This window comes from Antechinus flavipes, chromosome 3 (assembly GCF_016432865.1).
Source record: "Antechinus flavipes isolate AdamAnt ecotype Samford, QLD, Australia chromosome 3, AdamAnt_v2, whole genome shotgun sequence".
Lineage (NCBI taxonomy): Eukaryota > Metazoa > Chordata > Mammalia > Dasyuromorphia > Dasyuridae > Antechinus > Antechinus flavipes.
The window spans coordinates 118,526,215-118,549,493 of record NC_067400.1 but is presented as its reverse complement, the minus strand read 5'-3'; the positions used below and the strand labels follow the sequence as shown (position 1 = coordinate 118,549,493).

Sequence of the window (23,279 nt, the reverse complement as noted above, 5' to 3'; positions counted from 1 at the left end):
TGTAAGTGCAGTGTTCTTTTCATTGTACCATATTGTCCCCAAAATATTATTAGTGAAAAAGTAGGACTTTACATGAGCTTTAAAAGAAAGGTGAGATTTTAAGAGACAAAATGAAGATAACCATTCCATGCATGATCAATAGCATAGAGATGAGAAAATTAGTATGACATGCATGGTACAGAGAAGAGATGTTTTTGACTTAAGTGGAGGGGAGTGCATTAGACTCATCAGAATACGGTACCATAGATAAAATTGATGTTTAAAAACAAGTGCTTTAAAAACTGAAAAAAGGAAGACCATTAATCTAAGAGATTATTGTGGTATTACAAACATGAAATAAGTGTTGAGGACTTTGAGTAGAATTGGAATGAAAAATAATAGGTGAAATAGAGAGATTTTGAAGGAAGAAGCAACAGGATATTCTTGTAAATTTAACATTGATGATGATAGAGAAGGATGAGATTTCAACATAGGAAACTAAAAGAATGGTAACTCACTGAATAACAAAGGTGATTGGAAGAAGAATCAGTTTAAAGGGAAATATAATTTCATTTTAGTATAAGTTGAGTTTTTGGAGACAACAGAAATTCTAAGATAGAAAATTTCAAGGACAGTGATGAAGATTTGGAAGCTGTTTGTACAGAGGTATTAGATGAAGTGCTTCTATTATTATTTATTACTAGATTGTGAGCTTCTCAAGGTCAAGGACTGTATCTTACATTTCTTTGTATCCCCAGCACTTAACACAGTGCCTGAAACATAGTGGTCTCTAAGTAAATGTTTATTGACTGAGTGCTTGAATAAAGTATAACAAAGAATTGAGGATGAAGAGCCTTGGGGTGGAGGATATCCACATTTTTAAAAGTAGAAAGAAAGGAAGAGATTATAGCATAAGAGATTAAAAGGGAACAAACATTCAGAAACAGAAGCAATGAAAAGGTTGTCTGGAATTGAAGGAGATGAATTTCAAAGAGTGCTTGAGTCAAATACCACCTTAGTGCACCAATACTCCAACAGATTTGTGATTTTATTAATGTCAGTATTCCCCCAGTGTTACAGTCTGCGTTTCATCTAAACCTGCTCATCCTGTGCAATTTTCATCTGTGTACTCCAGCCTCTCAAATTTGAAACAGGTAACAAAAATTAAAAAAACAAAGGAGGGTAACTGAGAAAACATCACTGGGTTTAATAAAGTAGTCATTTGCAACTTTTGGGGTAGCAATTTCAACAGAGTATTGAATTCTAAGATGGGAAACAGATGAAAAGGAATTAAAATGGGAAGAGTTAGATGGGAGATGAAGACAATGGATGGAGACCACCTGTATGAGGAATTTGGCAGAAAACAAAGTAGATTAATTGTGCCAGACTGAGAAGGGGTACCAGCAGGGTTAAGTGAAGTTTTTTTTTTTTTTCCCCCAGTAGAAAGACTACTTATTTGATTCTAGAAGGAAGCCAGTTCACCAAGAGGAAAAGTTGAAGATATCAGGTGTGTAGAAGGGTTAATTGTGGGAGTGAAGTCACAGAATAGGTCAGAAGTTGTGGGGTCCAGGATTCAGGTAAAGGAATTAATGTCATAGAAAAGAAAAAGTGTTTTTGTTTTTGTTTTGTTTTGTTTTTTTCCCTGAGATAGCAGGAAGAGAGGAGATAAATAAAGCAAAATGAAAGACTAAAGCAAATATAGAGTAATGCTAGGGAGTGAATGCTGAATAGCCTTATCATCTGCAAAATAGAAGTGACTTCTCTATGATAATTCACAAATGTAATTAAACATTTAAACATCAGAAATGGTATTTTTCAAATATAGTTGTACTATATGATGATTTTAGTTGATTATTAATTAAATTTAGTAAGTTCTGCAGATTTAGGGATAATATTAATTACATGCCTGTTCATAAATTTTAATTGTTATTCATGGTGATACCAGCTTTAGTTTCATCCAAAAGCTGTATTTCCTTTTAGGAAGTTAAAACTGAATGGAAGAAGTAGCCATCTCCTTGGCAACAACTAGATCTGTCTAATGTATTAATGACAAGGGAATAAATTAATAAGCAATTGGAAAATAATTCTATATTCAAAAGTATTAAAGTTTTATTCATGCTTTTACAGATTTATGGAAAATTTCATCTTTTTTCACACTGGTAGCTTAAATCTTCATTGCTTAAAAAAGTAATGCCAAAAAAGTTATAGTCTTTCAACAGATTTACTTAATTTCTCTGAATAATTTATGTGGTTGAATCATTTTAGTTGTGTCCAATTCTTTGTGACTGCATTTGGGGTTTTCTTGGTAAAGATAGTGGAGTGCTTTGCCATTTCTTTCTCTAGATCATTTTCAGATGAGAAAACTAGGGCAAATAGAGGACCTTGCCCAGGATCACAAAGCTATTAAGTATATGAGGCCAAATTTGAACTCAGGAAGAAAAGTCTCCTTGATTTCAGGCCAGGCACGCTATCCATTGTGCCACCTAGCTGCCCTTGAATAATAAGACAATATAATTATTTATCTTCTTTTCCTTGGCTGTCTTTACTCCACTCTTCATACATTAGCTTAATTGTTATTTTCATTGTCAAGTTCTTCAAATAACAGGTTAGCATCATTTCTTTTTTGGATCAGAACTGTTATTTCACTGCTGCCAATGGAGATCTGTCCCTCCTCTGCAGTTATAGTCTTTATGAGTTCCCTAGAGAAAGTTATATGACTTGCTCAGGGTTTCATACCTATTATGTATCACAGGCAGGACTTATTTCCCTCTCACTTAGGTCAGCTTTCTATTTACTGTGCCGTGCTGGCTCTCTACAATCATTATGATTATTTTATACATTATGGTTACTTTATTACCAATAATAACAATTCTAATGAACAAAAACTCTTTCTCAAAAATGTTACTTTTGGCAAATGGTTACTCATCTTCTATTTTTTTTATCAATTTTTTCAATAAATTCTTTCTTATGTATGATAAAACAAAATCCTTGCACCCTGGTGCTTTCTGGCTCAATTTCAAAACAATTATGAATAACAGACAATTTCTGGTATGTCCAGTGCTAATTTTTGTATTTTATACAAAAACACTGCATATTGGCATTTAACTGCTTTAGTGAAAAGCTCTTAAGATACTTATTGACCTGGGTTCCTTAAAAGATATTTGTTTACTGCTTTTAATATTAATGTATATGTTAATTAAAGGTGTGCTCATAGGAAAATGTTGTTTGAAGATAGGTATGTTTTCAAATTAAAGGTACTCAAAGTGAAATATAATTTTGGGAAATTCAAACACATTTTCATATGTAATAAATAGTAACTCACAATCAGAATATTTTTAAATAAACAAGTTAGAAGTATAAATACAACTTTTTGAAAACTTACTAATTTTCTTCTATGTGGTATCTTCAATCATATACATAAATATCAATCATATTTAACAATTCTTTAGTGATGATTCTTAATTAAATCTACTTTTTTTTACCCTAATCTCTCTATTGACCTCTTACTTTCCTCTACAGCAAGTTTATTTCTAGTTTGATAGCTGCTTTAACATTGTGGTAGTGTATAACATAAATACTTTTTTTCCTAGCTTAGACAAGAACCATTTTCCCCTAATATTTGTTATTACCTTTATTTATCTATAGAATCATTTTTGACCCCGATATTAGGTAGATGATGTAAATAGGAGACTTTTCTTTTAAAAGCAAATTTCAGCTTTTTTCGTGTTATATTTTATAGTATATTTGTAGTATCTTATATAGTATGTAGTACAAAATTTAAAATATAAAATAAAATATAAAAATAAAAAATGAGTTTTCTCATTCTTTGATGAAAATTATAGGAAACTTAAAACTTGTCTATTGCCACTTAGAGGAGCTTACATGAAAAAGACTTAAAACTTGTCTATTGCTACATAGAGGATCTTACAAGGAGATTGGAAGAACTGGTTAGATATACTGAGTAACTGGTTATATTTTACTTTAAGTTTGGCAAAGTGCTACACAGAGATATTCTGATTTTATTCTTACCAACAACACAGGGAATCAGGTGCCTTTATTATTATTTCCATTTTACTGATGAGGAAACTTCAGAGACTGATTAAGTATACTCCCCAGAATCATATTGCTAGTGATAGGATTTGAGTTCACAACTTCTTGATTTCAAGTCCAGTAAGCTATCACTGTGGCGCTGAGTTGCTTAGTCACATTGGAATAAAATTGAGAAAGAGAGCAGCAGTTATCATTAAAGCTGAAGACTCGAATGCTTGTTGGTTTGATTGACTTTTACCATGCCAGTCTTCACATAAAACTGGCAGAAGCATATGGTGGCTCTCAGATGATTTCCTGACTCCACAAATGTAACACTCCTGTTATATTGCCCTGCATTGCAATGGAAAGACTGCACTGACATGGTGACATCACGATTTCGTGCAGAAAGCAATCTGGCTTTAGTTCTTTGATCTGCAACCTCCTATGCCCCGGATCTTTGATGCTGTGTTTAGTATAAACCATATACAAGCAGTTGGCTGCCCCTGTTCACCTTTGGAAACAATATAAAAAGCAGATATCTTTCAATAGCAAATGCCTTTTTTTCCCTTTTACATTTTACAATATATTTAGTTAATTTAAAATGTAAAAATACTTTTCTCATTCTTGGATGAAAATAATAGAACACTTAAACTTGTCCACTGCCAGTATTTGACAAGCTTATTTCAGATTTGACAGCTGCTCTAACATTATAGAAGTCTATATATTACTTAGACAAGTAAGAACAATTTCTTTTATACTTATTTACTGCTACTTTCATTTTTTTTTATCTACAGAGTCGTTTTTGAACCTGCAATTAGGAAAATTTTGTTTTGAAACTACTGTTCAGTTGTGCCTGCCTAATATTTCATACCTATTATATTTTTTTCCAGAGTAATTTTGACGTTTTGGACAACATAAAAAGAAAAAAAAAATGACTGGATGTATCTAACCCACAGAAAATGTACATCATCTTTATGGCTTATCCATTCAAAATTTTACATAATTGGAATATAAATATTGTATTATATGTGTGTGTGTGCGTGTGCGTGTGTGTGTACACACACACACACGCACATGCACACACACACAAACATTCTATCATAGAGCATTTTTATCCCATTTTCGGGTAAATATATAATGGGTTTGTTAAATTCATAAGAAGGACTGAAAAATAGTTATTTGACTCAGTTTTATATTCATACTGCTAAAGGCACATGTAAAATCCTAGGAAAATGACATTTCATTGGGCATCTTTCATTTTATCAATAATCTGCCTCTTTTTATGAGGGCAGATTATAACTCTCTTTTTTCCTTAATTGATCCCCTTTATGGATTACCATGATTAAAACATTTGATTAATGATCAGCAGGCTGATTTCAGAAAGGCCTGAAGAGATTTACATGAACTGATGCTGAATGAAATGAGTATAACCAGGAGAATATTTCACAACAACAGCAAAATTATGTCATGATCAATTGTGATGGATTTGGGTTTTTTCCACAATGAGATGATTCAGGCTAAATACAGTAAACTTGTAGTGGAGAGAAACATCTGCATCTAGAGAGAGAACTATGGGGACTGAATATGGCTTACAACATAGCATTTTCAACTTTTTTGTTGTTTTTGTTGTTTACTTTCTTGTTTGGGTTTTTGTTGTTGTTGTTGTTGCTGTTTTGCCATTTTTTACTCTTTTGATCTGATTTTGCTTGTGCATCATGGTAAATGTGGAAATATGTTTAGAAGAATTGCATGTGTTTAACCTATATTGGATTACTTGCTTTTGAGGAGAGAGAGAAAGAGGAAGGGGAGGAGGAAAATTTGTAACAGCAGTTTTGTTTTAATCTTTGCTTGTATTTTGAAAAAATAAAAACATTAGGATTAAAAAAAAACAATTAAAAAATTCATTATTTCATGACCAAATGTTTGGTGATGAGCTAGGCTGGATCTTGGACAAATTCTTATAATATATCATTGAATTTTGAGTTATAGGAAGTTCCCAAGACATTGGAAGAGGTGGCTTTGCTTATTTTCTGAGGAATTAATTTGGCCATTTTCCTTTTATATATTTTCATTTCTTGACTATTTCCCCCAATTTTCTACCATACCTTCCTCTGAGGGGGAAAAAAAAAAAAAACTGAACCTATATGAGTGCGGGTTTGAATGCTATTTGAAACTCCTGATTACCTCTACATTGCAATTATCTTTGTCATTAATGTATCCTCTTTAAAGGATATATTTGCATTTTTTCATGTATAATTATCTATTTTTTAAAAATAACAACAAGAAAAGTCATGTAACATGTATATATAGAATTTAATCCAGAACTTGATTGAAAGAAAACTGAAGGGGAAACCAACATCTGCTTCCATCTAGTCTTGCATATGTGTTTCTCCTAGTACTAGGAATGATTATTATTGTCACAAAATTAAATAACAAAATAAATGCTTCTGACAAGTAATTCCCACACTACTGTAGATAGGCTCAATTGGTATATACATATGCTTTAGATGGGTACTGCCTATGAACAAGGAGTTGATCTCCTTTGACATTATTTTGAATACATTAAACTGGATGTCATTTGGGAAATTATATGACTGAAAATTTATTATCCTTTAGTTTTTCATCATTTTTATTTCAAATTGTATTTTTCTCTTTTCCCTACCCAGTGATTCTTTTCATGAACAAAGAATAAAAAAGAGTGAAAAAATAGTTCAGCAAAACTATTTAACAGATTAATTTTATATACTTTTCTGTACCTATAGCCTCTTTCCCCCCTAGTCCATCCACATCTTAAAAAGAAGAAAGGAATATACATTTTCTAACTTTTCTGCAAGCCTAAGTTTGGTAATTATAATGACAAAGTATTCACATATACACATTGCATTTATTTTGTTATAGGTATTGCACATATTGTTTTCCTGATTCTGTGTACAGGTTCACTTTACAGCCCCAGTTCATATAAATCTTACCAGACTTCTCTTAAGTATTCATTTTCATCTTTTTCATGGTGTAGTAACATTCTGTATATTCAGGTACCACAATTTGTCCTCTACATAGTGCTTTCTTCAAAAAAAATTTTTTTCTCTTAAAAGTGTTTTATTGCTACCAATTTTTTACACTGCTTTTATATACACACACAACCACACATACATATTATATACACATATATCTAAAAAGAAAGTTAAATATATACATATCAATATAGATATGTCTATACAAGTGTATATGCTGAGAGATATGTGATATATATATATTATATATATATGTATATATATATAATATATATATATATATAAATGTATTCTAGCTTTTAGATATAAAGAAAGAGGAAAACTACAGAAAAATTAATCAACATGTCAGAAGATCCTGATAATCCTTCCCCTTATCTTCTCTTTGCCAGAAAAAAAAAGAGGAATGTTTTCTCAACTTTCCATCAAGGACAAATTTGTTCATTTTAATTAATATTTGGTGTTAGAATTTTGTATTTGTAATTTTCCTTTCCATCATTGTAATTATTGTATGTAATATTTTCCTGATTATGCTTAAATCAATGTGTATCAGTTCATGGAATTCTTCCCTTGGGTTTCTCAATTCTTCAATATTCACTATTTCAGTGTGGTACTGTGAAAAGTGTTTGGGTTCTTGTATCAGGGAGCCTAGATTCAAAATTTGCCTTTATCATTTATTGCTTTTGGGTCTTTAGGCAAAGTAGTATACCCTTAGTAAACTCTGGGCCTGGCATTCTATCTACTGCACCACCTAGCTGCCCTCAAATAAATATCTACCTGGGTTTATATCAATAGAAAGATCTCATTGGTAATCATAAAATATAAATATGCTTAGCACATTATTAGATCATTTACTCTCTTTTTTCTTCTTCTATGATTGTTTTTTTTTTTTTTTAAACTGCTCTTATCAAGGCTCTTAGTTCACTGAAAATATGCTTAAAATATACTTCTTAAATAAATACCACTGGGAGCAAAAGAATAAACATAATTTATCATTTTGTCAGGCTTAACAAATATCATTTTGATTTTCTAAGAACCCTTAATCATGATGATAACCAATAGTTAAGTGAGCTATTTGATATTCTATTAATTTTACTTATCAAAAGAAAATAACTGATTATATAACCATCATCATCTTTTTTGCTTAGAACAGATTGTTGAATTTAACATATGCAAGGACTCTGTTAGATATGCAGACCTATGAATCTGATATTTAAAAATATTTTACTGATGCTTTTTGTCTTTCTATCATAGTTATTTCCCACATTTTCCTTTAGATTGAAAACTTACTTGTGACAAAGTAAAAAGAATTACTCAAAAGCATGTGACACAGAGGAGCTATCTGACATTTATACAATATTCTATCATAGTAGATGCCTCATCACCAAGGAAGGAGACATATTTTATTATCTCATCTCTAAGATCTTCATTAATTTTTCTAGTTTCTAGAATTCAACTTCAGCTTTCATTTCAATTCAATTTTAATTCAAATATAAATTTATTAGTCTTTTCATTTTCACTGCGGTAGATATTGTATATATGGTTCTGCTTGTTTTGATCTGCACCTGTTCATTTGTGTTTTTTTTTTTCACATTTTTCTGAATAACTTAGAATCCTCCTTTCTTACACTATGATATTACATTATATTAATATGCTTAGTTTTTTTTTTAAAAGCCATTCTTCAGCCTTAAGCATCTTATTTAGGTCTTTGCCACTACAAAGATTACTACTATGAAATATTTGGGATTATATTTGACTTTTATTTCTGTTTCTAACTTCATTGCACTATATGTTCAGTAATGTAATTTCTGAATCAGGCACACTGCCAGTTTAGTTCTACCAGCAGTGCATCAATGTGCCTATTTTTTCATAGCATCATCCAACAGTGATTGTTCCCACTTTTATTTCATATTTACAGTATAGATGATGTGATATATAAAATCTCAGTATTTCTGATTTTCATTTTTATATTTCTTAAATTATATATAAATGAATATCTATAAATGAATTGGAGCATGTTTTCATTGTAGTCATTTATAATTTGTAGTTCTTTATTTATAGACTTCTTCAAATTCTTTAACTACTTAGTTTGAGTTTTCAAGTCCATCAATAAATGGTAAAAAATGGAAATCCATTTTGAATATATAGTTATGATTAACATTCTGTTTTTCTCCATCCTTAGTTTGCGTAAACCATTGTATTTTTTAAATAAATTTTTAAGGACTGTATTTTTAATTAAAATTATATAATGTGCACATTAACATTTTAAATATCTTATATTTAAGTGAGAATTATGATTAAAATGAAAATATTCTAAAACATTTAAAATAACACTTTTGAGTGATTATAAAATAAAGATTTCTATATAAATGGCAATGACATTTAAATATTTAAGTCAATTTATGACTTAACTACTTTGAATTTTCAGGTGAGTTTTATCTTAGATGACCCCATTCATTCTTCATTTTGTTACTTTCTCTTTAAAATTCAAGAGTTTTCTGAGCAGTCACAGTATTTTCCCCAGAAACACCATGAAATTCCTATGAGAGAACTGTTTTTTTAGTTCCCTAATAAATATAAAGTTTTTCAAGAGTTCATATTTAATAGATAATAAATAATTAATAATGCTTGAGATCCTAGTTTTCCAAGAAAATACTTTTCCAGTTTGTGGGTTTTGTATGGCCATGACTTTCCTTTTCTTTGGGTCTTGTATCATCTCATTGTGCTAGGTTGTTACTTGTTACTAAACTGATCTGATAAAAAGTTTTGCCAAAGGATAAATTTACAGTGACAACGTCTTAACTTTTTATAATTAAATAAAGTGGATGTTATAATTGTTTTAAAATCAGGAGACGTTAGTTTGAGAAAAAACTCTTGACATTTACTAGCTATATGATCTTGGGTGATCTTTTTAAAATTGATAATATTTGTTTTACTCAAGATAACATTTTTTTTTTCAAGGTGATACTTTTTCTCAAATTAAAAAAGAAATTTGTAACAGCAGCAGCAGCAGCAACAGTAGTAATAGTAGTAGTAGTGGGTAGTAGCAATAATAGTAGTAATAGTAGTAGTATTAGTAGTAACAGTAGTAATAGCAGTAGTAGTAGCAGCAGCAGTTAACAGTAGTAATAGTAGTAGTAGTGGCTAGTAGTAATAGTAGTAGTATTAGTAGTAGCAGTAGTAATAGTAATAGTAGCAGCAGCACAAATAACAATAGTAATAGTAGTAATAACAGCAATAATAGTAGTAGTAGTAGCAGTAAAAGTAATATTAGTAGTAGTAACTAGTAGTAGTAGCAGTAATAGTAACAGTAATAGCAGCAGCAACATCAGTAATAGTAGTAATAGTAGTAGTAGCAGTAACAGTAATAGTAGTAATAGTAGTAGTAGTAGTAGTAGTAGTAAAAGTAATAATAATAGTAGTAGTAGTAGCAGCAGTAACTAATAATAATAATAACAGTAATAATAACAATAGCAGTAACAGTATTAGTAGTAACAGTGATAATAGCAGTAACAGTAATAGTAGTAATAACAATAACAGTAATAGTAGTAGTAACAGTAATAGTAATTGTAGTAGTAGTAGCAGTAACAGTAGTAGTAGCAGAAGTAATAATAACAGTAATAATAGTACTAACAGTAGCAGTAACAGTAGTAATAGTATTAGTAGTAACAGTAGTAATAGTAGTAGTAGCAGCAGTATTAATAGTAGTAGTAGCAGTTGTAATAGTAGCAACAGTAGTTAACAGTAGTAGTAGTAGTAATAGTAGCAATAATAATAATGGTAATAACAGTAACAGTAGTAGCAATAACAGTAATAGTAATAGTAGCAGTAGCAGTAATAGTAGTAGTAGAAGCAGCTGAAACAGTAGTAACAGTAGTAGTAACACTACTAGTAGTATCAGTAACACTACTATTAGTAGCAGTAATAGTAATAATAGTATTAACAGTAACAGTAATAGTAGCAATAGTAGTAACAGTAGTAGTAGCAGTGGTAACAGTAATAAGAATAGTAGTACTAGTAACAGTAATAGTAGCAGCAGCAGTAACAGTAGTAATAGTAGTAGTAGCAGTAATAATAGTAGCAATAGCAGTTAATAATAGTAGTAGTAACAGAAGTAATAGTAACAGTAACGGTAATAATAACAGTAGTAGTAGCAGTAACAGTAATAGTAGTAGTAGTAATAATAATAGTAGCAATAGCAGTAATAGTAGTAGTAGCAGCAGTAACAGTAGTAGCAGCAGCAGCAGCAGTAGTAGTTATAGTAGTTATAATTTTAGTATACATGATTATATTGGCTCCTAGAATTTTTTAGAGGGAAAATTTCTTAGGATTCCGGTAGGGAAAACACTCAGATCTTCAGATGAGGAAACTTGGCCCCAGGGAAGTTAAATATTTTGTTTTGAGGGAGCAGAGGCATTCACATTTCTGTGCTCATATGAAATATAATTTTATATTGATCCATACCTGTGATTTCATTGGCATGAGGAATTCCCAGTGTAGCAGTTATCTCCTCTGATGAAGACTAGAAGCTTTTCTGTATTTTATTATCATAGAGAATGTGTTAGAGTACTAAATGATAGTGATTTATCCATGGTCATACACCTACTATGTCAGAGGCAATATTTGAACTCACATCTTCCTGATTTTAGACCTGGCTCTCTATTCACAGCTCTGCAGTATTTCTTATGTTAAGACACAGAATGGATTTCATATTAGGCTCCTAACAAATTGCAATATAAGTAAAGGAGCTATGTTCTCTTGCTCTGCATAGTTATTACTTCACTTATACTTTGAGTAAGACAGGGCTTTCAGCCTTCATAGGGCCTGCTTTAGAAAGACAATGACATCTGAACACTGTTGCTTTTCCCCAAGGAAAATGCATGTCCAATGAAAACCTGTCTGTCATCTCTCAGTGTAGGACATGTCATCAATCTCATACTGCACGAGTTCAGAACACTTACAGTAGGTGTCACCTGTTACCTAGCAACAAACATCTTGCTTTGTGTCTTTTAGCTTTTTTCATTTTAAGTCAAAATAGATAAGGAAACACAGCATTTAAGATTGCAAATATCTTCAGGAATATTTAGATTCACCTTTAGATACTTTTAGTTTCCAAAATAGGTCAGTGGAACAAAAATAAGAGAAAAAAAAAGCATCTTGTGTGCCACAAGTCTGTCTGAGAACAAGCTCAAACACTCTGCTATTATATAGCATCTCAAAAATGCACAAATAAAACATGTCTCTTACACTTGACAGGTTTGAAAATTTATGGTGACTGAATTGACATAATACACACAGATCTACACACATATATACATATATAATAATTCAATTACTATGTATTTATAGATGAACATTTATTACTTGATGTGTTATTAAAGCTGATAAATGTTAAAGATCATAGCTAATGGAACATTCTTTTATAAAGACAAATCGAACAGTTGGATTTCAAATTAGATTGTCATATTAGTACAGGGAATTGGTTTACTTGGACCAGAGAGAGAAGATAGCTGTTTTGGGAGTGGTGGTAGTTGACGCTTAAATGATATGAATTACCTAATTCACCTTTAAAATAAAATGTTTTTCTGCCTTTCTTCAAATAATTTTAGCAATCTCAGAGGATCCTGCCATAAATATATTTAAGCAGACCAAAGTATTAGAGCATTTAATAAATTTAAGGGTTGATCAAGGATGAGGAGTCTAGGAGCATATCTTCATTGTGTGATAGGATCCCTTAGTAGTAGAAGGTTTCCTCTGCACTGTGGTCAAGAGCAACATCATTAATGATGTGAAATCGTTGCATCTGAGAAAACAAGGACTCTAACAGAATATTCTGCAATCCTCTCCACAGTATTAGCAAAAAAGAAAGAGAGACAGGTAATTTTTTTCTATGTCATTTGAAGTTCTACCAATATAGGAAGAGTGGTAGGAAGAATTTTTTTTTCTTTAAAGTAAATCTTCTTTAATTAATAATGTATACTTTTCTGTATTAATGATTGAAAAAAAAAAAACTGGTGAAATCCAAGTGACCAAAGTTTTGATTTCCTTTATCTAGTAACGATTAGGAACCATTATCTCCCTCTACCAGACAACTTGGCACAGCATGACATAGCTGATTAGCTATTTAATAAATGCTTTTCGATGATGACAATGGCCATTAAAACTTGTGTTTGGAGGATTTGCCAGTTCATTTCAGAAAGACTCTCTGTGGAGTAGGGAGGAGTAATCTTATTAGTAAGTGGAGAGACATCACCTTTTAATAATATTGTTCCACTTTTCTGCCCTGTGTTTTTTGGTTCTGAGAGACTGTTGGGACAATTAAAGGCCCTATTTTACTGTGAATCTGAATAGGAATAGGTAATACTCATCTTTTGTACCCTATGATTAGTCTCTTTAAGCCAAGTATAAAGAAATCTTCTTTTCCATTGAATTCCAGAGCTGCCAGTTGAAGAGTGACATTTTCTTGTTTTCTGTAATAATTAAAGAAATAAGAAGTAACTTCTGTCCTTGTGTAAGGAAGAGTATTTTTCACATGTGGTATAAAGTATAAAAGTAAAAAATAAATATATACAAATATACAAATACAAATAAAATACATAATATGGAAATAAATATATTATATAAATAAAAAAAAGTATGAAAGTATTCAGTTGTACCTGTTGGTTTGTTCTTTTAAATAAGCCTGAGATATTAATATCTGAATCATTTGTCAATTTATCTATTTCATTGTTGTAAAAGGAAATGCTAAAATGTTTTGTATAACCTAAGTCATTTTCATTAGCAGATCTTAGATTGCTTCAGCATATTCAAAGTACAAAATGTCTTAAATGGATTATCGGATCAGAAATAAAAGTTTTTTTCTCTCATTTTTATTGATAACTTTTCCTTTTGCATCACATTCATTTGTGAATGCCTCATCCCCTTCCTTAAGTAGATGCTTTTTAACCAAGATTTTAAAAACAAAATCTACAGAAAAGAGTAATTTAGCAAAAACAACCAATGTATCTGACAGCATATGCAATATTTCATACTCACCATGTCCCCACTTCTGAATTGTGTATATATGTACGTGTCTATGGGTGGGGGGTTGTTTTGATTTTATTTATTTACACTGGGCCAGTTTTAGGGTCATGGTTTACTTGATGGTTCTGGTTGCTTGCATTCTTTGGCAGTTCATGTGCCTTTCCATGTTTCTCTTAATTTTTCGTATTCATAGTGTGCTAAAACATGATAAAATGAGAATTCATCAGTCATTCAATAAACATTTAAGTGGCTTCTTTGTGTGAGGTACTATTTTGTTTGGCACTGTGAAACAATGTCTATTCTTATTAATTTATATTTAGCAGAAGGGACAACATATAAATATATAAGTATGTACAGAAAAAATGTAAAAAGAATAAATACAAAGAAGTTAAATACAAGGTATTTGGGGAGAGAAGATGCTAATTGGAAATCAAGAAGAACTTCCTATAAAAAGTGGTGCTTCAAACTCAAGTGAAGTCTTTAAGAAATAGAGGGATATGATAGAGACAGAAGTAAGGAGGGATGCATTTCCATTATTTTTAATGACCAATGCAAAGGCACAAAGATAAGAGTGTGCTGTATGAAGAGAAAAGAAAAGGCTGTTTTAGTTGAATATGGAAGCAAGAGTAATATTCACTGGAAATATAGGTTGGGGCAGTTTATCAAGGATTTTAACAGCTAGACAATGGCATTTATGTTATCCTGTATGGTAATAGGGAACCACTAGAGTTGACTGAATTACAGGAGTGACATTTTATGCTTAAGTCACATTTATGCTTAAGGGAAATCATTTTGACATCTTTATGGAGGATAGACTAGAGTGGGGCAGGGAAAGTGACCAGGAAGCCCTTGCAATAACCTAGTAGAGAGATGATTAAGACTTATAGGAAAGCAGTGGCTGTGTGAGAAGAGAGAAGGGGTCAGCTGTAATTAATGTACTATACAGCTGAATCATCCCCCCAAAAGCCTTGTCATAAATATTTTGGTATAGATAGGACCTTTTTTCTTTGACCTCTTTGAGAGAAAGCCTAACATAGTAGGATCTATGGGTCAAAAGGTTTGGACACTTGAATCACTTTTTTTTTTTTATCAACATATTTCAAATGGCTTTCTAGAATTCAGAGCTCTAATAGCAATTTCTTAGTGTGCCTGAATCCCAGTAGCCTTTCTAGCATTGCCTATTTCATCTATGTTAATTAAGTGTATCTGAGTTGCAGCCTCAGAGTTAGTTTGATTTGCATTTCTCATTTATTTGTGATCTCACCTTTCTCTCTACTCACATAGTTACCCTCTTAATTCAGGGCCTCATCAACTCTGTCGTAGATTATTGCAACAAACTCTTGATTGGCTGTAATCTGTTAAGTCTCTCACTACTCCAGTCCATCCTAACACTGACCTAAGTGGTTCTTAATGCACAGTTTTCACCATGTGACTTCCCTATCAATTTAATTCCAGTGACTTTCTGTAACTTCTAAGATAAAATATAAATTCTAAAGCCCTTTATAACCTGGCTTCAATTTATCCTTCTCCCTTTCCTTTTGTAACCATTATAACTCTCCTTTCTCCCTTTCCTTAATCTGTGATCTGGCCAAACTGGCTTTTGCATCTTTGTATGACAGGAAACTCCATCTCCCATCTCCATGACTTCTGGACATTTTAAATTTATTTCAGGCATTTCTTCCCTACCGTTGCTTATAGAATCCTTGTCTTCTGTTATGCTTCAGTTCAAAGACCATCTTCTATTTGGAGTTTTTATGACCCTCCTCCTCCCTTTCTCCTTCCCTTTTTATCTTTTCTTCTTTCTTTCCTTTCCTCCCTCTCTCCTTTTCTCCCTTCCTCTCTTCCTTCCTCCCTCCTTCCTTCCATCCACATAGTTTATTATATCTTTACCTTTGCATGCCTTAAAAAAATTTTATTTTTTCATCATTGAACTCTTCCCATGTGTCTTGGGCTTAATTACCTAGATTTCTTTCTTAAAAAACTATGTCTCAAACCCAGATCACTCTTGAGTCTTGATTGGCCAACAATAGGTCCCAGACCAAATCCCAATCAGTCATTGTTGGGTTTTTATTGACTCAGAGTGAATGTAAATAGCATTCTTGTCTGACCAGAAATCCTGAGGATCTTTCCTTCCCAGATTTATTTATTCTTTCTTTCTTTTTAAAAAAATTTTTTTTTTGACTAGGTGAAAAAGGACCTTCTGCCTCAATTATTACCTACTTAATCACTGAATGGGCGCAGCCTCAGTCAAACTTAGACCTGTTGAAGACCTTAGTTTTAAAGGGCCAAGGTTTTCCATTACATCCAGGACCATCTCCAATCATCCTGATCTATATCTTGACACTGGACCCAGAGGGCTCCGGAGGGGAAAAATGAGGCAGGAGACATGGCCCAGCCCTTCCTCACTTAAATCTAGTTCACTTTCACATCATGACAACTCCTTCCTTATGTCATGGTGCTCTTTGAGAATGAAGGGCCAACAAGTATCTCCCCCCTGCCCCACATCTACTGTTTATTGAGGAATCAAAGAAATTGTTTTGATAAGAAAAATCCAAATCTACTAAGAGGCAAATATTTACACACACACACACACACACACACACACACACACACACACACACACACACACTGATTTATAAATTTTTCACCATTTTAAACACTATAGACTATGATTGAATTCAATGTGTTGTGAAAATTGGAAAGGGAGAAAGAGATATGGTGAAATATTACATACATAATACCTGTCTGTCTAGGTTAGTCATTTGATGTTTTCAGCAGGGCTCCTGTATTTAGTTTAAAAACTATGATTGATAGGCTCCTTATATCTTGACCACTGCAATCTTGAAACAATTCCTACTTTAATCTCTCATCATGGTTGTGACTCTGAGTGAGTTCACGAAAGTTATAATAGAGGAACATACCTCAGCACCCTACATACACACATAGATAACCAAATAAATATATTTATACATTTATGCATATATCTTATATAATTTCCAATATTTAATTATTAGAAGTTATAATGTAATACATAGTTTAGGAAATAATTGACAAAAATGTTGAGATCTAAAATCAGTTATAGGTCAAAGGAGCTTTTGACTGCTGCTACATTTTATTTAATGGTCTTATGAGTGAGCTCTTTCTCAGTTATTTCAGATGTGTGCCATGGAAGCACATATTTTTTACACACACAGGAAACCTGGCCCAATTCTATGGTATATAGACATTGGCACGGGGTGGGTGCTACTAAGAACTGGAAGGCGTATCCCCTCCTGAGTGCAATTCCAAAAAGAAAAAAAGTCAACAGTGTCTAATATGCTGGCTTAACTAGATGCCAAAGAAAATGTGCCTCATGAAATGGAAATTCTGAAGCAATTTGATTAATGCCAAGAAAGATTAAACAAAAAGGCTGTCTCTAAGATACATCAAAGATGGAGCAAATAGTCTATAATAGTTAGGATGTGCCAATATTGCAATATTTAATTGCACTCAATGAAGTCAGTGTTTCTGGAGAATTTTCTGCTTTTTATGAATCACATAGAATTTCATTTTGATTTAAATTATTTCAGTGTTTAAGAGACTGAATCTGTTATAGATGTGGTTTGTCAGAATTAAAGTATTTGTCAGTCTGTTACTAGCAATTAATATTAATACTAACAAAATCATACATTTTTGTCAACTTCCTTTGAGGCAAAAAGAAGCATTTGCCATGAAAAGCAGGAACCATTTAAAAATTTCTTCATTTTTTGACAGTTCTATAAGTCATCTAATTCTCTAGCTGGTATTATTTGAGAGTTTTCTAACTGTGTTTCATGCAACCATCAGCTGTTCCTGCCATTTTTTATCTCTTCTTTGTCCTTTATACACATATATCCCTTCCTTTCTAGTTTCTAGCACCAACAAGATTATATTTTGACCATCTTAATTCTGGACTGCTCTAGCAACCTTCTTTATAATAACCTTTATAACCTAGACTCTAGTTTGGGAGAGAATATGTTTTGTTGTTGACTTTTTTCTCAGATATTTTTCATTTTAGTACTCTCCTATTGAAAAACCTACCACTTCTCCTTATTATATCAGGTCTAGGTAAATCTTAGACTGGTTCTCAGAGCCTTTCATCAGTTCACTGCTTTTTCTTCCTTTCAGTAATCTGAATTTATCATAGTGTTATATGCTTAATTTCTAGTATAGAAATCAGCAATTGGGGCTTATTTGCAGTAGCATTGTTTCTAAGAATCAGAACTCTAAGAAATCGCTGTGGGGGGGGGGGGGGGAAGGGGACACTTGTTAGAATTGATCACATGGGACAGTTACCAAAACATCAGGCATTGTGATAAACATTGTGGATGCAAATGCAAAGAATGAAACACAAGACTTACTTTTCAAGTTCTAATGAAACTATGTTATCCACGTGATTTATTCACTTGTCATTTCTCCTTTGTATATATTTTTCTTTCTCCTTGAATCATTCTTGAGAAACTACTCCTAAGTGGTCAGTCATTTGTTTATTCAGCAAATATTTATTGAAATATTTTATGTGCTTTAGTACATTGCTGAGGATGACTATATTCTCTGGGAGGGCTGTTGTTTATCTCCTTAAGGAGAGAGAATCTTCCATTGGGTCATGTAATTCTTGAAGGCAAGGAACTTTATTTTTAAATTTTGCTTTGTATCCCTAGGACTCAGAACAATATCTGTCACATAATAAGCACACAATTGCTATATTTATATGTTGACTTTCAGACAGATTACAGTCCAGGTTAGCTTCTAGTTCATTTGTTTGACAAAATCAACCTTCTGTCTTTCTTGGAAACCTTTAGATTATTCTACTCCATGCAGGAGTATCCTAAACTTACATGAAATTTTGTGTTAAGGCATATTGCCTGATTATATCTAAATTCGTGAACTTAGGTAGGTCCTAGATATATTTGATTTTTTAGTGAGATGTGAATTCTTTTTTATCCATAGTGAGATGTGAATTCTCCTGAACACATTAGTCCTGATTCAACTAAATGTAGAAACTATCTAGGTATTGTATAGGTACATTATTATACAATATAAAGAGATTTATTGTTGTGAATGCCATTTTCTCATCATTTGCTTTGTATGTGTATTTTTTTTGGGCAGGATTGATGTGACTCTAGAAACAAATGGATGAATGATATCTACATGAAGAGAAAAACAATAAAGGTTAGTTTATAAAATCTATCAAAAGTACTAAAATATTGAGTGATAAGTATATTCTGTGGTTCTCATTGGAACAAATTACATCATTCAAAACAAATCAGAATTTTATTCCTTACTATTGGCCAACTCTTTTTGAATAAAACTTAGCAATTTAAATAAAGACTAACTCATTTTTCTTTATGAATTTGCCTGTCTGAATATTGAATCAAAGGTCAATAAGAATCAATCCATGAAATACAATTTTCATTTTAACTGCTTAAATATAATTCTTAGTAAAGGCAAAAAAAATCTTTCTGTGAAAATCAGTCAGCCATTATACTATAGAAGTCAGCAATTGGTGCCCATTTGCAGAAGCACTGTTTCTAAGAAGGAGAACTCCAATAAATCTTTGGGGGTGGGGAATTGGGAACACTTGTTACAACTGATCATTGGGAAAAAAGGCAGACTGTGTTTAATATACTGCAAGCTTTACTAGCATGGTTCCAATATCAGCACCATATGGTGCGTGATTGCTGTCAAATGCTATCTTCTTACACCTGTAGTCAGTAGTCCTAAGAGATCGGAGATTATTCTGAAATGCTTCTTTTATAAAAGCATAAGTACTAACTGAAACAAACCAAAAAAAAAAAAAAGTGTGAATTTCCAATAGTGTGAGCAAAATTCTGGGCATCTCTTCATTGTTGTTGTTGTTGAATTCATCTGCGCTTATACAATGTGAAAGACAGTAGTTTGATTATTCTGTATATTGTTAAAGGACACCATGTTCAAAAATCAGAAATTTGATAAAATGCTTTTTTACATTAGTAGTTATCTGAATTCCACTGCCTTAGTGCTTCTCATCTGAGTATCTAGGATATCCCATTTCTTCTCCTGCTTCTTTTTCCTGCCTGCCTTTATCCTTCTCAAGCAAATTACCCTGTGTTCTTTTCGTTCAATATCAAACCTTTGCCCAGTTTATATCTTGTGCCTGGAATTCCTCTACATCACAAAGCCCTTCTCTTTGCTATATTTAAGTATATGCAAAAATTTCATTTTGTTCCTGAAGCTTTCCTTTTCTAATGACAAATACTGGCAAGTCTCCTTGAATCCAAATTTTATACATTCATTTTATACAGGATTTTAATATAAATTTTCTTAAGTGTTTTAATGGTATGTTAATTTGTCACATGATCACATATTTGTCTGCATCAGTATTTTGTTTCAGAAGTTATATGTTTCTGGGTCTGACTTCCTTGATTATGGCAGTGATGAGAAGATAAAAGCAGAGAACATTCATGTCATTGCTATTTTGTGGGAATATAGTTATAGATTTTTTTATAGATTACAGTGAATAGATTACTTAATAGGCTGCCTCATTAATTTAAATTAATTACTTTAATAACTCTTCCTTTTCATGGAAGAAGCAAGAAAAATTCTCCTTAATACTTATATCCTTCAATGCCATTATTTCTCTGCATTTTGCTGATCTTTTTTCCATATTGGGTATTCTACAAATTCAGTGATATTAAGATAGCTAATACATTAATTGCTGTTGATTTTTATTTTGAACTTAGGTAAAATTTTGTTCATAGAATTAATTTAGTATAGTGACTGGCACATAATTGGTACTTCATATATGCTTATTGACTCTAAATGTTGTTGATTAGAATATTGTTTGTCTTTACGAGTTGGAATAGACTTTTACCTAATACTATGAAAATCCCTATCTTCATTTATTTGGATTCTGAATAGGGAAGCATTTTTAGGAACTGAATACTACTAGCCAATTTCAACTAAACCCACAAATTAAATGCTTAAATGAGCACTGTACCAGGGAGATACTAAAAAGCTGGAATTAGAATTCATATTTTGTGGCATTACAATTTCCTCCTCCAAGGTTTGCAATTGATGCTTATATGGCTACATCTAGATCACAGTACATGAATTTGCTAATGTCCCTTGATGATAAGAGAACTCTTGGATTGATTATATTTGGGTCAGGTGCAGTTAATTTTGGAATTTCACATTTAAGGAGAAAACTGCAAGGTTTAGTTTTCAAGCCTATTTACAAGATACAGAAGATATTTAAAGTATTTCCACAGACTTTGGGAAAATTGGAAGACCTGAAATTGTCAGTAAAGGAAGTTGGCGTTTTCACCTTCACTTATCAATGAAGGGGGCTGAGAATATCACTTTTATAATTTTTATAAGTACTCGTTAATCGAGGAGTATGATAAGGCTTTGTTATGTATCCACATAATACTCTACTGTGCCTTTCCACATAGGCATTGATGCTTTAGCATCATTCTGGGGGTTTATAAAATTTCAGTTATAGCTGTTGAGAAAACCTCATATTCAGCAGCCTTTTCTCTGCCCCCAATTCATCACTTCACTGTACCTCGATGGAGCCTTAAAAATGTTTCCATTAAACTGCATACTTCATCCAGCTTTAATGCATTTAACCTTCGTCCTTTTCCATCTGCCATTATGAAATAACAAATAAATTCTAAGAAAATTTCAGTCTTCCTGTTTGCCTTCTCCCAACCATCAGCATAAAACCTGGTCTATACCACTCTTCAAAAGTAGCTTTGCCATGGCTTTCATAGCCTAAATGGTTTCTTGTTTATGGGTCTGGCTGTTGGCTTCGATCCATTTACTTTCCAACTATTTCAGTGTTTACCCAGTTGCTCCTGTTCCTCAGCAGCTGGCTTAGGGCAGCTATCCAAGACATACATATGCATATACATTAGCACAATGTATCCTAGTCCATCCTGAAAGTCTCACTTGATGATTACTACTGATGAGCTGCAGCTTGAGCCAGGTAGATTTACAGTTAGGTAATTTTCCCTGTTGGATTTGAAAACCAAGAAGACAATAACTATCTTTCTAAGAAAGTTGTGCTAGTGTTTTTGTTTTGTTTTGTTTTGTTTTGTTTTTTACTTTTTAAAAAATCATGTTTCCTTTTCTTCTGATAATTAATTTACTTGCTTTAGACATCTTCTCTTTCATGATGATGTTTCCATCCGAGGAAAGAATAGCATAAGTGTTAAAGCACCAGTTCAGGGATAACTTTTGATTGAACAAATTAGCCATAGTCCATCATGATTTCATTATGTAAATGAAATGTATGGATAGAATAGTTCTGCTGCCTTAAGTGTTTGTGTCAGTTAGCATGTCTGTAACCTATTTAGTGGAATATCGTTCTACTTCATTTTATATTTGTGTCAAGTCACATAACCTTTGAATGTCTCACTTTTCTCCTTTGGCAAATAAGAAAAAGAACATTTTGATCTGGCAAACAGGGATTTGGGGGTGGTTTAAGTCATTACTGACTACATTTATAGGACACACCATTTAGTATAATATTTTAGGCTGTACTAACTGTGGGTGGCAAGGGTAGCTAATTTCATCTGAGGGAAATTATCCTAGAGTACGGGTTGGCAGGATTTTAAAAGTGATGTGCCAAAATTGTGATTTCCTCCTTCCTTATGAGATGTGGTGGGTGGGGTGTAAAGCATTGAATAGGAATTGTATCCCAGTCTCTGATATCATAAGAACAGGGAACTGAGGTACTATACATTGTCTTGAGTAGGGAAGGGAGAAGGAGCATTCTTTAGTCAATCACTGCTCTCCTAGAGAAGGGAATAGGAAGGAATGTAATAGTGACCACACTTAAAACTCCTCGTGATAATTAGGCATAGGAACTGTAAATGGTTAGCCCTGACTGAAGACATAACATTGTTTCAAGCAAGATATCAGCACCAGTATCTTATTTAAAGGAAATAGGAGTAAAGCTTTTATGACAAGGCTGCATAGCAAAATTGCCTTTTGAAATTAAGGGCATGAATAATCACAACATTTTGACCAGAATCTGTTGAAACTTATTTGTAGTTGGAGAAGAGGGCATGTGTATATATATATTATATATTATATATACACACATATACATTTTTTTCACTAGTTGTTTATAGTTCTTCACCTAAGCTTTTATTTATATGATTTTCATTCATTTCATTCAGGCACTGTATTGATGTAGCATAAATGATACTATGGGTGAAAAATATCAAGCACCAT

The 23,279-nt window shown here is 32.3% G+C and overlaps 1 protein-coding gene across 3 annotated transcripts in view; it reads left to right on the top strand.

Annotated features, from left to right (window-relative positions):
• KLF12 (KLF transcription factor 12) overlaps positions 1-23,279 on the top strand; it is a 534,646-nt gene that overhangs the window by 155,846 nt on the left and 355,521 nt on the right. For all 3 annotated transcript variants that reach the window (XM_051983923.1, XM_051983922.1, XM_051983924.1), the window contains exon 2: positions 19,167-19,229. In XM_051983923.1, coding sequence (XP_051839883.1) covers positions 19,194-19,229 — 36 coding nt within the window. In that variant the 5' untranslated portion in view covers positions 19,167-19,193. The remainder of the gene's footprint in view (positions 1-19,166; positions 19,230-23,279) is intronic.